The 17,008-nt window shown below is 31.2% G+C and overlaps 1 protein-coding gene across 1 annotated transcript; it reads left to right on the forward strand.

Annotated features, from left to right (window-relative positions):
* Positions 1-1,671: 1,671 nt before the first annotated feature.
* On the forward strand, positions 1,672-16,984 carry LOC139507309 (serine/threonine-protein phosphatase 2A regulatory subunit B'' subunit gamma-like; the record flags this gene model as incomplete). Its single annotated transcript, XM_071295695.1, is given in 10 exon segments — positions 1,672-1,787; positions 4,827-4,876; positions 5,721-5,775; positions 7,459-7,571; positions 7,952-7,989; positions 7,992-8,044; positions 8,046-8,120; positions 8,726-8,770; positions 16,106-16,249; positions 16,844-16,984. Coding segments are annotated over 10 exon segments (830 nt in total), but the record flags the coding sequence as incomplete, so codon positions are not given.
* Between the last annotated feature and the right edge of the window lie 24 nt (positions 16,985-17,008).

Below are 17,008 nucleotides of genomic sequence, written 5' to 3' on the forward strand. Positions count from 1 at the left end.
ACCAAAACATGATGTGATTTAAGAGTTATTCAACACAAAATAAAACGTTGACAGAATCAAGAAAGGAATATGTATTTTTTTTAACAATACACTATCCAAAACATGATTAAGATTTATTCAACACAAAAAAAAATGCTGTCTCACTTTATTTTGAGACAAAAACAATTATACTTATAAGAATACTACTTGCCAAAACTTGATTACAAAGTTATTAAACACAAAACCAATTAAAATTGGGCGCGAAAATGTAGGGTCGCGAACGGACTTTGGGTGCGAACATGTAGGGTGCGAAAGTGAACGAGGGCGAACATGAGTGGGTGCTAACGTGAATGGGCGCAAACGGACCCGGATTCATATCTTGAGAACCGTTATCATTTTAAAGTTTATACCTGAAATGTATATAAACCAATATCAGAGGGTTTGTCAACATTTATGTACAACTTCCTACGGCAAAGTTCAAGGTCAAAAACATTGGTTTCAGTTGACAACCCCATGTCCTATGGTAAAGATTGTGTCCGCTTTATATCTTGAGAACCGTTATCATTTTAGAGTTTATACCTGAAATGTATATAAACCAATATCAGAGGGTATGTCATAATTTATGTACAACTTCCTAGGTCAAAGGTCAAGGTCAAAAACTGGTTTCAGTTATCAACCCCATGTCCTATGGTAAAGATCGTGTCCGCTCTATATCTTGAGAACCGTTATCATTTCAAAGTTTATACTTGACATGTATATAAACCAACACCAAAGGGTGTGTCATAATTTATGTGCAACTTCTTAGGTCAAAGGTCAAGGTCAAAAACTTTGATTTCAGTTGACAACCCCATGTCCTATGGTAAAGATCGTGTCCGCTCTATATCTTGAGAACCGTTATCAATTCAAAGTTTATACTTGACATGTTTATAAACCCAACATCAAAGGGTGTGTCATAATTTATTTACACATTCGTAGTTCAAAGGTCAAGGTCAAAAACTTTGATTTCAGTTGACAAACCCATGTCCTATGGTAACGATACAATGCACATTATTCACAGCAGGGCACACAGAGATGGCTCCCATCTCAATGATATCTAGTTTCAAATGTTACTTTAATTGTAATTTTTTACTCATATGAATTGAACAACATAAAAAGAACATTATTTACATATTGCCCTTTATACTATTGTAAAATCCAAACATTGTAGCGCACCGCGCGAATGAGCACTTCTCTTTCAAATCTCACCACTTCTCCTATCAGTTTCAAAAAGAGAAGTCACTTCTCCCTATAATTCTGAAGTAGTGTGAGCCCTGATATCTGTGCATGAATTAAAAGTTTTCCCTGACATGCCACTTTCATTAGGAGATTCAAAACTTAGTTTTTCCCTGAACCCACATACATGTACACTATTATTACTTTGATGATATTTTTGGTGTATATTTCATCTTATATAGTAATTTATGATCAGCAATGTCTATGTAACAGTTACAAGAAATATCAAATAATCATGCTTATTAACTAAGTATTTTGTAAAAAGACATCAAGAATCTTATTATCCGTAAGAATACCTCAATCACTGTCTAACGTGGTGAGCTCTTTGAAAAATTATTTTCAATACATGAACTGACCCACTGTTTTTATCTTATTCCATCTTATTCTGAATATTTTAATCTTATGTTTTGTTTATAATAGAAAAAAGACATCCAGAAGAGATAAAGACAGAGGATTTTGAAATCTTCAATGAATACTATCAGAAATGGCGTGGAATTGATAATGAGTATAAAAATATTCCTAGTCTCTATGTAAAGGTTTGTAACAAATATAGTATTAACCTATCTTTTATCCATGATAATCAACAAAAGTTGAAATTAGAACTGCCAAAGGACCTAAAACTCTTTAGATGATTGCGGCGGAGGACATTTAAGCGCATTGATAGACGTTTCAGCAATAAAAATAGGACGTTTGAGCGCCAAAGTAGAACCCTTTTGAGCGCTAGAATTTTAACCCATTTTAGCGAAAATTGAAATTGTCAAAGCCCATTTTAGCGAAATATTTTTTACCCTTTTTAGTAAATAAATAATAAATTAAAAATTAAAAAATGTTTAATAGATTTAAGACAGCACAATATAAAACATGTCAATTAAAATACAGCGCTAATAGACTCAAGACAGCACAACATAAAACAATATAAAACTTTTCAATCAAAATACAGCACTCAAAGTCTAAAAGGTTAAATCAATAGTTTGTTCTATCCTGGAATTTATAACATAAAGAACGTACCTAATGGACTCTAGATATACCCCTGTACAATACTGTTCATAGCCTTCATAGAATTGCAAATAAATTAGGAACTGCTCTTATATCGGAATCCATCACAAATTAAACTTTTTTTCCTTTGTTCGTTTCAACAACTTGTATTTCCATGATGAAAATATAAACAACTTAAACATTAAACCAATATAAATTTCTGTTCATAGTATATGTAGTAAGGTGAGCATTAATCAACCAGGTAAATTTTCGCTAAAATGGGCTATCGAAAATGCAGGTGAGTGGCGCTTAAATGGGCTCTAATGTCTGCGCTCAAATGTCCCCTAGTAGTTTTAATTTTTTCGCTCACATGGCCTGCGCCGATGATTGTGGTGTGATTTATTTTTAGATGATATGTTAATTTTTTGTTCATACAGTTTTCCAAGTTCAAGATTTTTTAATTATGAGTGAATTAGTTTTCGAGGTGTATTTTCAAACGGAATTGAACAAAATATATTTTGTTCATCTTTATTTGTACTTTTATATTTGGTTTATAACTAAAATTTGATTAAATAATCATGTAAGTTTTTATACGACCGCAAATTTTGAAAAAATTTTCGTCGTATATTGCTATCACGTTGGCGTCTGCGTCTGCGTCGTCGTCGTCGTCCAAATACTTTTAGTTTTCGCACTCTAACTTTAGTAAAAGTGAATGGAAATCTATGAAATTTTAACACAAGGTTTATGACCACAAAAGGAAGGTTGGTATTGATTTTGGGAGTTTTGGTCCCAACATTTTAGGAATTAGGGGCCAAAAAAGGGCCCAAATAAGCATTTTCTTGGTTTTCGCACTATAACTTTAGTTTAAGTTAATAGAAATCTATGAAATTTTGACACAAGGTTTTATGACCACAAAAGAACGGTCGGGGGATTGATTTGGGGAGTTTTGGTCTCAACAGTTTAGGAATTAGGGGCCAAAAAAGGGCCCAAATAAGCATTATTCTTGGTTTTCGCACAATAACATTAGTTAAGTAAATAGAATTCAATGAAATTTAAACACAATGTTAATGACTACAAAAGGAAGGTTGGTATTGATTTTGGGAGTTTAGGTCCCAACAGTTTAGAAATTAGGGGCCAAAAAGGGACCCAAATAAGCATTTTTCTTGGTTTTCGCACCATAACGTTAGTATAAGTAAATAGAAATCTATGAAATTTAAACACAAGGTTTATGACCATAAAAGAAAGGTTGGGTTTGATTTTGGGAGTTTTGGTCCCAACATAATAAGGGGCCCAAAGGGTCCAAAATTAAACTTTTGTTTGATTTCATCAAAATTGAATTATTGGGGTTCTTTGATATGCAGCATTGCTGAATCTAACTGTCATGACTGTGTATGTAGATTCTTAACTTTTGGTCCCGTTTTCAAATTGGTCTACATTAAGGTCCAAAGGGTCCAAGATTAAACTTAGTTTGATTTTGACAAAAAAATGAATCAGTTAGGTTCTTTGATATGCTGAATCTAAAAATGTACTTAGATTCTTGATTATTGGCCCAGTTTTCAAGTTGGTCCAAATCGGGGGTCCAAAAAACTTTGTTTGATTTCATCAAAAATTGAATAAATGGGGTTCTTTGATATTCCAAATCTAACTGTGTATGTAGATTCTTCATTTTTGGTCCTGTTTTCAAATTGGTCTACACTAAAGTCCAAAGGGTCCAAAATTAAACTTAGTCTGATTTTAACAAAAATTGAAATCTTGAAGTTCTTTGATATGCCTGAATCCAAAAATGTACTTAGATTTTTTATTATGGGCCCCAGTTTTCAAGTTGGTCCAAATCAGGATCTAAAATTATTATATTAATGTATTGTGTAATAGCAAGTCTTTTCAATTGCACAGTATTGCGCAATGGCAAGAAATATCTAATTGCACAATATTGTGAAATATCAATTTTTTTTTTAATTAGAGTTATCTTTCTTGTCCAGAATAGTAAGCAAGAAATTCTAATTGCAAAATATTGTGCAATAGCAAGATTTTTTTTAATTGGAGTTATCTTTCTTTGTCCAGAATCAACTTAAATCTTTGTTATATACAATATACAATGTATATTCACTTTTTACTACCAACTGATAAATTAAAATAATCTTTACCATTCAGTGATAACAAGCAGTTTTTTTACATCTTAATATTTTATGATGTATTTAAATGAGTAGTTATTGTTGCAAACTCCATTAGAAATTTTAATTGAGATTAGTTTTGGAATAAGGAAAGGGGGATGTGATTAAAAAAATTGGGTTCAATTTTTCTCATTTGAAATTTCATAAATAAAAAAGAAAATTTCTTCAAACATTTTTTTTGAGAGGATTAATATTCAACAGCATAGTGAATTGCTCTAAGAGAAACAAAAATTTTAAGTTCATTAGAACACATTCATTCTGTGTCAGAAACCTATGCTGTGTCAACTATTTAATCACAATCCAAATTTAGAGCTGAATCCAGCTTGAATGTTGTGTCCCATACTTGCCCTAACCGTTCAGGGTTCAACCTCTGCGGTCGTATAAAGCTACGCCCTGCGGAGCATCTGGTTATTCATTATTTGGTTTTAGTTACCTACAGAAGAAGAACCTTTGTTACTTAAACTGAGGGAAGAATCCAGGTATGTGTACATTTGTATTACAAGTACTAAGATACTTTGGTAATAGCCTTTGCAGTCACTTAAAAATTAGAGCAATAGACAAACATGTATTGATTGTTACGAACATGTCTTTTATATTTTCATTAGTATAGTAGACTATGAAATGTAGATTTATACCACTTAACTACATGTTATGTCTCCCAGTGGAATTCTAAATTTGAATTTGGGAGGGGGGTCGATTCTCAACAGCAAAGTGTATTGCACAAAAGCAAAACAAAAAGGGGATGCATTTTTTTTTGGGGGGGGGGGGGGCAATAAGATACAGCATGGTTTATTGCACAATAGCAAAAGAAATGAATTTAAATTCAAATCATATAACCAATTCTAAGTTCTTTTGACTACATTTATTCTCTTGTACGTAAAAGACTCCCTTGTAGATTTAGAAAGAGAGCAGGCTAATGCCGCTATAAGGCAGCACTCACACCCGCAAAGTGGAAAGGGATTGTAATTAATAAACTTGTTTCCTAATCCACTATAAATAAATATGTTTAAAAACTAAACATTTATTCTGAGTCAGAAACCTGTTCTGTGTCAAATATTTAATTACAATACAAATTCAGATCTGTATCAATTGCGAAAATTGTGTCCATTTTTGCCCCAACTATTCATGGTTGGACCTCTGCTGTCGTATCCAACTGTGCTCTGCAAAGCAATTTATTTTTTAAATGTTTATAATTTTGTTCTGTCAAAAAAATGCAATGAATAAAGTTGTTATAACTTTTATTGCATTTTGGTAACTATTGTTCTTTCGAAATAAGACTTTATATTCTTTCATTAAACTATATATCACTTGTGAATATTGCAGAGCCGTGTTCTTACAGAGAAGAAGTAGAGAACTTCTAGATAATGATGAACTGCAGGTATGGCATATGACAAGCAATTTTAAAATACATATTCTACTTAAAGGGGCACTAGCCATGAGATATATAAAAATTTGTTTTTTTTTCAATCAATAATGGAAGTGAAATATTGAAATAATAATTCGCCTTTAGCAGCCAAAATGGTTCAAATTTGTCAAATTAAGCTAAATAACATTGATAATGAATTATTCACTTGCAAGTGAATAATTCAACCTCATTCAATCAGTATTCATGTGAACTTTAATTTAACCCCTTAACAAGAGATGGGAATGCATGCATTATATGTGTACTGGGTTATTAAAAGGAAAAGAATGTCAACATTGAAAGTGAAACAAAGGTAAATCATTTGATGACTGATTCGATCCACAAAAAAACTTTTTATTCAGGTAAAATTGATGAGAAACTTGTATTTTTAATCTATGAAAAAAAATTAAACAGACCTATAAAAATCCAGTTGCACGAGTTGGCTTAATCTTTATATCTATGTTTATGTTTATGTGGCTTATATGGGGCATCTGAGGTCAACTCGATAGTTAATTAGATGGAGTCTAGACTAAAATACACATGAAACAAAACTATATATTATCGATCCTATGCTCTGTAAATTGTTTTACTTTAGACATTTGATAGTTTGGGTAAATGTTTTACATTGTTATAAATAAAATATGAGAATTTAAGTCTAATCGGTGTCCATGAATTTGACAGCTAGTGCCCCTTTAAGGAAATTGAACATGTTCATATATTATATAACTTGAAAGGATCCAAAAAGATTTTCAAATGCAAGTATTTTGCATCTTTTTTGATGCCCTCACCATAGCAGAGAGAGCACTAAGTTTTACCCATGTCAGTACGTTTATACGTTCATACGTCCTAAAGTAGGTTTCTATTCTCTAACTTTAGTTTGCCTCAACCAAATGTAATGAAACACAATGCTTATTACCACAAAACACATAATGATAAAAAAAAATTGCCCCAAAACACATGTCAATTTTTTATTTTGTGGCATCACTATAACATGTATAACCGTTCTAGAGTTATGCTCATTTCAAAAAAATTCATAATTTTTCGTTTTCTGTTTCTTACTTTAGTTTGCTTCACCCAAATGTTATAAAACTTATACACAGTGCTTATTACCACTTAATACAGCTGAAATTGTTGATTGCACTTTACCGTTCTTTAGTTATGACCCTTTATAAAGATAAAAATTGCTTACGGTAATTTTTTGTTTCCTGTTCTCTTATTTAAGTTGCGTCACTTTACCTTTCTAGAATTATTACCTGTTTACAAATGGTTTCTGTTTTGTCACTTAAGTTAGCCTTAACCAAATGAGACTTATACGCAATAATTATTACAATAAAACTCAGATTAAGCTAAAATTTGAGTAGCTTCACTTCTACCGTTCTTCAGTTATGTCCCTTAAACTTTAAATGATATGCAAACGGGATCTGTGTCCCATGGACACATTCTCCAATTATGTTATTAATTTTTTTAATTTACAAATTTTCCAGTAAGGCTTTACAAACAATAAGTTTTAACCTCATTCTGGAACCAACAATGTTTATTATCAGGCAACTTTAGTCAACTCTTAAATTAAGAATTATTTGTAAAGATATTGATTATCTTATAGAAATAATTATGAGTTTTACTTTTTATTGTTCTCACATAACTGGTATATATTTTTAGCGTCTCTGGTTTCTGTTAGACCAACACCACACCCCACCAATTGTTGGAGAAGATCAGATGATTAACTATGAAGATTTCCAAAAGGTTGGATCAGAAGCAGGAGCAAAATGCCAGTATGTTTTTCTGACATAATCTTGAGGGGGAAATAATAAAACTGAATATTTTTGAAATTGAATTCACAGTTATAAAATGTTTAATTATTTGTTGATATATAAAGGGGATAGTTGTATAGCCTTTTGTTGTCAGAAATAATTTAAAGCCTTGCATATATTGCTTGATTATATGTTATGTAGTTCCATAATGGTGAATTTCTAAAGTTATAAAAACTTTTCATGAATATCATCACTTTAATGCTCTTCTTCTTGATGTTAAGCCACTTTGATATATGTATTTGTATAGTAATGATTAACAGTTTGAGTTCATGTAATGTTCAGGTTTGTCAACAAGTAAAAAATGTTTTCTGTGAAACAAAGTTTGTTTATTTTATTTACAGACAGTTTTTCTCAGCCTCAGTGTTCTGTAAACTTTTACAACAGATCCATATGGTAGAATATCTATTATGCAGTTCTTCAACTATGTGATGAGAAAAAGTGTGGTTACATCAAACAAGAATTGGTCTGTCTTTGTATGATGTTGCTGGACAAGGCTATCTCAAGGAATCAGTAAGTCCTTCTGAAAAATTAATTTTTCATGACTTATGATAAAATGTTGCTTAAAATTTAAGTGAAAACAAACAAAATGTAATATTTTCAAGGTTGTTTTGTACTGAATGTTGAAGAAAGTATTGCCAGATAAGGAATCCACATGTACTGTATATGCATTCTTCCAAAATGTTTTGAGATATCAACGACTTGATAATTATTTCTTTTAAATAATTTTCTAATCAATAGAAATGTTGTTAAAGAAGGACAGAATATACCTAATTTGACTATTGAAAACAAACTTTCCAGTTGGATAGTTTTTCTATCTTATAGAATCATAGCTACTCGATATTAAGTTAGTTTTAGATTTAGAGGAATCTTGCTTTTGCATGACAATTAGACTTTTATAAAGAAAAATGTTCACATGTCTCATTGTACCCAAGATTTACTGAAATGCCTCAAATGGAACTTTTACACAATGTTACCATTTAAGCATAGGACAAGTTTGTTTTGTATTCGTACCCAGAATTGGTTTTGCCACAGTTTGTGGAAAAATCATGCATTTCACTCAATTTGCAGCTATCAAAAGTTATCAAGGTTAATTGATATTATTTGATATTTTGTAGGATTTAGAAAATTACATACTAGAACTGATTCCCACTCTTCCACAGGTAGTCTACACATGCATTTAACTCATTACTTTTATTTATGCTTTAGTTCGTCTAAGACAAATTCTTTAGATGGTTAGAACACTTATTCTTTCATTCTTTACATAAAGAAAATTCTTATGAAACTTTTGAATATGATGATTGATTCTTTAGACATCCATATGACAAAATTGTCATTTTTGTTAAAGTGCAAATAAATATTCACAAATGGCAAAAATGTGATGTAGTTATAGCTTTCATTATACATTTGCTATACACAAAAAGTAGCATATTAATCTATTGTAATAAAAATTCATAATATCTAATAAAATTTGTTGATTTAGCTATAAACAAGGGTCCTTATATTTGTATAAAATAACATTTGTTTATAGTGGGAAGTTGTTTTAACATTAAATAAGATACAATTAAAATTTGCTTTCTAGTCCCTCTCTGTGATTACCTTTAGAGAACTTTGGTTCATTTCCCAATCAATCTATCATGAAGGGATAATTAATACGGATTTCAATCATAGTCTTTTTCAAAAATGATGAACGGTTCTTTGTAACCGGATTTTTGTGACAAAAATGTCGGTTATTGATTTGGGGATGTACGGCGGTCAGGCGGCGGTCGGGCGGGCGGTCGGTCGGTCGGTCGGGCGGGCGGGCGGGAGGGAATCAAATGTTGTCCGTGCATTAACTCATGAACCGTTCAACCAAAGCTTTTAAAATTTTAATATGTTGTTAACTAAATGAAGGTCAAGTTCAATAATGGCGATTTTGACTTTTACCGTTCAGGAGTTAAAGGGAAATTCCGCGATTTTTTACTTATCATCTAATTATGTTCATCTCAACATAAAAAACACATTTGCAAAGTTTTAAATTTATATTCCTTCTAATAACGGAGAAAATCAAGTATTTGTAACTTTTTTGGTTGAATTCTCGAGTGGGTCGTGACGTATTAGCCCGATTTATTGAATTCTGGGAAAAAATAAAATCTGTTTAACTCTTATAGCTTATCGACAATATACGTAATTAAAAGCGCACAGCTGACGAATGGTCGAAGTTATAAACCACAATATAAGAATGAACGAAAGTGAATATGCATATATATACCGTTTTGTATTGATTGAATTAAACTCCTATAAAATTATCTCTAGTAAATGTTTTTGAATAAATTTAATTAATTATTGTTGAGATTTTTTTCATAAAATATTTATTGAACATTTTTACTGATATTGAACTGAAAATATTTCAGTTCTATTTACCGTTATTGTTTTGATAATCATTTCAATGCAACTAATGTGAGAGCAGAGTGCGTATATTATTTTGTAAAGGTCACTGTATATTTCTCGGCTTGAGGTCAATTCGTTTACCTTGTAGCTATTTAGCCGCAGGTGTGAGTTCAAGCGTACACAGGTATAAATGTTGTTATTTGGAAAGGATAAATAGAAAGGATTAGAGTATATGCTGTCATGATGTTAATACACTAAGATTAAATACACGATGAGAATAAAGATACAATAATTAAATTGTGTAAATTAATTGAAAATAAAATTCAGATTCGTAATTCCGAAAGTGTATAAAAATAAAAGGAAACAATTTTTGATTACTTTCTTAGCGGCAATTGGCGTAAAGATTCAAATATGAAGCAAAAAATAGTAGTTTTAATCTTTAATAAAAACTAAATGCAATATTACCCAATTTGATATACCATTGTACATCTGTTTGATATCATTGACTTTACCGGAATTTCTTAACTTGTATTCAAATCTGGCTGTGTTTAAATGCTAATAAAACTATTGCAATTTTAAAGTTTTTAATTGACAAAAAAATACAACATACAACATGCATAATTTTTTTTTAGTTTCTTTTTAACATTTTATTCTTACATAATTAAATTCATTTGACAATCATTTACACGAACTTTTTGTGAAAAGAATACTAATTATCTAAGCTAAGGCATTATATCTTTTGAGGATTTTTGAGGATTTTTTTAAAAATTCTATGATAATAGTTGTGCAATGTTGAACTTGATAGCTGTCATTAATCCAAATAAGTAATACAGTAGTTGTAATAAAAGTTATACTTTAGTCATGCATTACAGATATTGACGAATTTATAATAGTTCGTTCATACATCGTTGTTCATGAAACAATCATTATTAGTATACATGTAAGTTTCCTGACGTATAAGAGCCATTGAGGATGAGCTCCAGAGAAATCAGACTAGTTGCGTTTCGTTCGTTTGTTTGTTGGGAAAGGAGAGGAAATGCAACCGCTTGTACAGATAAACGACAGAATTACCATACAAGCATTTATAGTCAACACAATCAGAAAGAGTTCCCATCGTTAGACGGGGAATATGAAGGCTTCCAAGAATGAACAAGTGACATGTCTAACTCTGAACAGTTAGATAACAGACTATCGACATCGAACGCTTGTTCTTGATATTTGAAACTGTATGCATATATATACGTATACGTTTATGATATAGTGATGAGTTCTGACAAAAACTAAATTCCTTCATGGTTATATCTTGCCATACGTTTATATTGGTTTGTAAGGTGATTACTCAAAATCGTTATTTGAAAATCCTGTTTGTGAGATGTAGATTCATTTCAATACAGAAATTTCGTCTATATATTTCACAAGTGTATAACACGGAGAAGCTCTGAAGGTTCATTACTCCCATTTTGTTTGGGTGTGAACCATCGATGTTTACAGCAATATCAAGGAATAAGGTGATGATGGTAGAAAGAACTATGGGCGTCATGTGGCAAATATTACATGCATATCGGACAATGAGTTGTCAATCTGTATGAAAAGTTTTCTAATACAACCATATTATTGAGAAGGAATGTTTACATGCTATACTCTCGTACTAGTATTACAGGGTTCTTGTGGCGTTCACCTTAGACACACATCGTTTTAACGATGTTTAAAAAAAGACAGAACCAATTTAATGTCATATTTCCCTATTTTTTAAATATAACTAAAATTCTTTTATCTGACAAGAATATCCCTATTTAGCGAACAAGTAATTTATTCTTTTTTCGGTTATTGAATACCAAGAAAGAAAATAAATCCCGAAATTAATTTGAAACTTTGATACTCAAAAGTTTCCCAACAAAATATTCACATCCCCTGGGGATAATTAGTGTTCGTCCAGTGGCATATATAACAATTGTGATGACGAATTCCTTCCTTTGTTTGAGAACAATCTTATTGAAATATAAATCTGTGATTTTCCTAGGTCCACAGCTTCAATGAACCAAAGCAAAAGTTATACATCGACCTGTATTTAAATCAAATTGGTTCTCTTCTTCTTTTGGTATACAACTGTAGTCTATCGACATTCGATGATTACATACTGTTGGCATACGTTGGCTAGTCTATTTACAACACTTTTACCCCTATTTATTCAAAATATATGTTTTTTTCTTATGTTCAATGTATACACGTATATATTTTAAATTGCGCTATAGTTCCGTAACTTTATATCCAGTCGTATAAACGAATCGTCGGCAAGTGCGTACATTTTTTTAAATCAATATTTCTGGTCTGTTCCAATCTGTCCTTCACTATTGACAATGACTATATATTACATTTTCCCAAATTCACCCTTGGAAAAAATATTTAAATAGATTTTAATTTCATCAAATCTTATTTTTTGGGTATTATTTATATATTATGAATTATATTCTTTACACCAGAAATGTTATTTATAAACAAGCGTATGAGTTTAGTAATGACAAGTAAGACAGAGTTGTATATTATACATCTGATAGTTCAAAATGGAAAGTTATAAGTTATAAGTTATCAGCCGTGTACACTGATCAATACCTGCAGAAGTGAAACGATGCATGAACTTGCAAGCCCGACAGGAAATCGCTTGAATACCTGGACGTGTCACCTCACACCCCTCACAATACCTTTGGAAGTAATACCTTTAGCCATGCTGGTGATCAGATAAGGGAAGATCAAAATATATTTGAAAAAAGTTTATTACTTTAAAGAATTATGAACAAATTAGATTTTCGAAAACAATTTTCACGGAACACTTATTTATGATTTCAACTTTGACTTTTCACCTAATTCCAATATCAACAGTTTAAAAACAACAGACCATGGTAATTTAAATAAAGTAAGAATATTTTCCGTATCAAGTTAGTTAGTCGTATTAAACAACCGTACGATTGACAAGATATCGACACGCAATTACGACTACATCGGTTACTGTAGTTTTGTTTCTTTGTGGTTTATAGACATATCGTTTTTATTCATCGGGAAAGAAGACAAGATGGCGGATCTTGGAGAATTGATACTCTAAATTTAAAATCGATGGTGATCGCTTATCTAGCGGAATAAAACTTTAATATCTATGAATTTGAACATTTTTATACAGAATGAACATAATATCAATTTTTGATTTTTTTGCGAAGTTTCCCTTTAAGGTTCTTGAAAGATTGAAAAATGGAGTTTCCTGTCGTGTCCGTGCATTTACACATGAACTGTTCTACCTAAGCTTCCCAAATTTTAATATGTTGTTACTGATGACAAAATGGAGGTCAAGTTTAATAATGACGATTTTGACTTTTACCGTTCAGGAGTTATGGTTCTTGAAAGATTGAAAAATGGTGTTTCCAGTCGTGTCCGTGCATTTACGCATGAACTGTTTTACCAAAGCTTCCCAAATTTTAATGTGTTGTTACTGATGACAAAATAAAGGTCAAGTTCAATAATGACGATTGCGACTTTTACCATTCAGGAGTTATGGTTCTTGAAAGATTGAAAAATGGTGTTTCCAGTCGTGTCCGTGCATTTTCTCATGAACCATTCAACCAAAGCTTTTGAAATTTTTATATGTTGTTACTGATGGCAAATTAGAGGTCAAGTTCAATAATGACGATTTTGACTTTTACCGTTCAGGAGTTATGGTTCTTGAAAGATTGTGAAATGGCGTTTCCATTCACGTTGTTGCATTTACTCATGAACCATTCAATTTAAGCTTTTCAAATTTTAAGATGTTGATACTGATGACAAAATGGAGGTCAAATTTGATATTGACGATTTTCACTTTCACCATTCATCAGTAATGGTTCTTGTGATATTGCCAGGACACAAATAAATATTAATAAATCCGGTTTGCTGTCGTTGTGACAGCCTCTTGTTATTGGTATGTAATCATTTTAAACGTTTCAAATTTATGAAATTATATTCGTACATCAATGTTTTTGATAAACCAATAACAAAACCTGAAATATATTGAATCGATACATTTTGTAACTATTCAAATTAATATCAGAAACCTAAACTTAATTATAAAATAATGAACCTGTTAAAGGGAGACAATACTCGCATAACTTTTTCGAATTGGCACATAATACAAAGGAATGTCACTCTTGCATACAAATGGCTCCACCATCAATGATGATTCTAAATTATAAATATAACCAAAAGTTGTTAATCTATAGATAGTAAAGACTAATGAAATCTAACCCACTGTTGAAATATTTCTTTGCATTTTTGGGGATACGATTGCTTTCAAGCAATCTGTAGACTTATACCAGTGGCTCAGGACAATGCCCTCACGTCAACCGTTTTATTCTAAACATTAAGGACCATCTCAGATTCTTATGATTGTCTTGGTTAAAAAGGTAAAAACAAACAAAGGGATTGAACTTAAACAACTTTCCTACAATGTTCTTCTCATAATCTTCATGTTTGATATTTCCCTTGACTTATATGCGTGTTTTTAACAACACGGAAAATCAGAATCAAGCAGTTTTATATTTAGTGTTTTTATAAATTTAGAAACACGTCAGAGGGAATTCCCCAGTTGTGATGAAAATGCAAGAGTTCTCTGAATTCCGATAAATCTATTTCTGTCATATAAGAACTGAAGTGGAGTTTTACTTATATGTCACCGTTATTAAACTGATATTTGATATTGTACTTTCATAAATAATAGAGAACCATTTAGGTTTAATATACTTTTTTACTACAGGGTTTGTTTAGGTAATTATGCTTATGTGTATAGTTTTCTTGACTTCAAGGGGTACTAGGTTAAATGGTTGCTCTGGATTTCCCACTCAATTGATTAATTTAAATCATGAGATCCTTTCTAAGTATGTCTGCTATTGAGGGTTATTGTTGTTGCATAGTTTTAAATCATATGCATCTTTTCAATTAAAATAAATTAAAGGTTTACTTTCAACACCCCTTCAAGCGAAATGGAGTCTTCCATAGTATCGTTTCGAGTTGTATCCCTTCCAGAAGTACTTCCGTGAATTCTGAATCAACGGACAAATGTTAGAAAAAATAACTCGTTCTGTCGATAAACGTCGTAATATATTAAAAACGATCGCAATTTAAACCGAGGAATGTGTACGGAAAGGAGTCATGATCACTGACCCAAAGGAAATTAAATATTTAAAGAGTTAGGAATGGGGTTCCTCCTAGAATTAACGTAAGAAAATAGGTGATAAGATACGAAGGGAAATACTTCTCTCACTCTGAGTCTCAGTGACTGCTGTGGAAAGTAAACTTGGAATTGATAGTACAAAAATAAAACACAATAGGCCTAAGTACATTGTTCATACACTTTTAACCAGGATTGGCTTTTTTTGTAACTATTCAGATTACGTAAATTACATTTTACATGTGCAGTTGAATTAGTTTTGAAAATAATATTATCCAGCTACATGTATACATGTGTCAATGAAAACAATGGCAATCGTATCCCTCAGAACAATCTGCTCTTTGATTAAAACTTCCTCAGTAAAATGCTTGAGCCACTTGACTTTCATAGCTCATAATTAACGTTTTTACACAATATTTAAATAAAGTAGCTAAAGATTATTCGCTTCTCAAAGTGTAAGACGCAATAAAAATTGTATGCTTGCACCATCTTACCCAAAAACAGATTTAATTAAGTTCTGAACATTTCGACATTTCTTCGTTAAAACTGGTTTTAAACAAATCACAAGTACGTGTTAAGATCCGACTTAATACCCATATCCCGATATCGTCAGGTTAATTTGCTACAAAGAGAAATGAATTGCCTAGGGAAACTGTTTTTTTTTTGCAAGTATCAAACCCTATTGCATTCTATTACTACAGCAGATTCAAAAGGATCTATGTTCCTGATTGCCATTAAAAACATTTATTTTGCTATCAAGTTAAGCAGATCCTTTTTCACTGAATTCCAAGAATTACATAACTAACAACTTACTTACAATTTTAGATTTCACCTTTTAAAATGACTTATTTTTTGCTGATTGCTCAGCTAGAAATTTCCTTCAGCAAAACACGTTATTAATTAGCTACAATATCATTAAACTTGCTTGTTTATTTTCCAGTTAAATGGATTAGAGAGGTCTTTCTACTCATTTTATGTATGTACAGCTGTAAGAAAATTCTTCTTTTTCCTGGATCCAATGAGGACTGGTAGAATTAAAATTCAGGATATATTAGCTTGTAGTTTTCTAGATGATTTATTAGAGGTAAGAACTAAAGGCGTTATAAGGAAAGAGAGTATATTTTTAGAAAGACTTATAAGGAGGGCTTATTTTACATGATTACGTTGTATGTGTATGGTCCTGGTATACACTTATCTAGAATGAAAATTTTCAATAAAACACCCACTGCAGATGCTACTTACACAAGAATCCCATGAAAAAGGCCAATATATAAAAATATATGCAAGAGTGAATGAAGACACTTGAAAGTACTCACAATTATTTGTTATATTAAAATGACTACAAACATAGCAATAACATATTAAATGTACATTTAACAGATGAATAAAACATATAATGATATTGATGGATGTCTGTTTAACATCTGTCTGCTAAGAAGGCAATATATGGAATACACCAAAAATCATTATAATTTTCAGTTTTGTATTTCATAATTAATTAATAAGTAATGAAGTTGATATAGGGTAAACATCCATGAAACATAAACCCCAAAACACCTACTCACCAAAAGTATGATAACTTCTTTCTTGAAGTTATATTAAATCATTTTTGACTGTCATCATGTCCTTACTTTATCAATCTAAAGTGATTTGATGAAGACCATCCTGTGTATTTTAGCTTAGAGATGAAGATTTATCAAAAGAAATGCAGGAGTCTAATTGGTTTTCTGCACCTTCAGCTTTACGAGTGTATGGGCAATATTTGAATTTAGATAAAGACCATAATGGCATGTTAAGTAAAGAAGAATTAGCTAGGTAAGTATTGTACAGTTTATGTTACTGT

Source organism: Mytilus edulis, unplaced genomic scaffold (genome assembly GCF_963676685.1).
Source record: "Mytilus edulis unplaced genomic scaffold, xbMytEdul2.2 SCAFFOLD_647, whole genome shotgun sequence".
NCBI classification, from domain to species: Eukaryota; Metazoa; Mollusca; class Bivalvia; order Mytilida; family Mytilidae; genus Mytilus; species Mytilus edulis.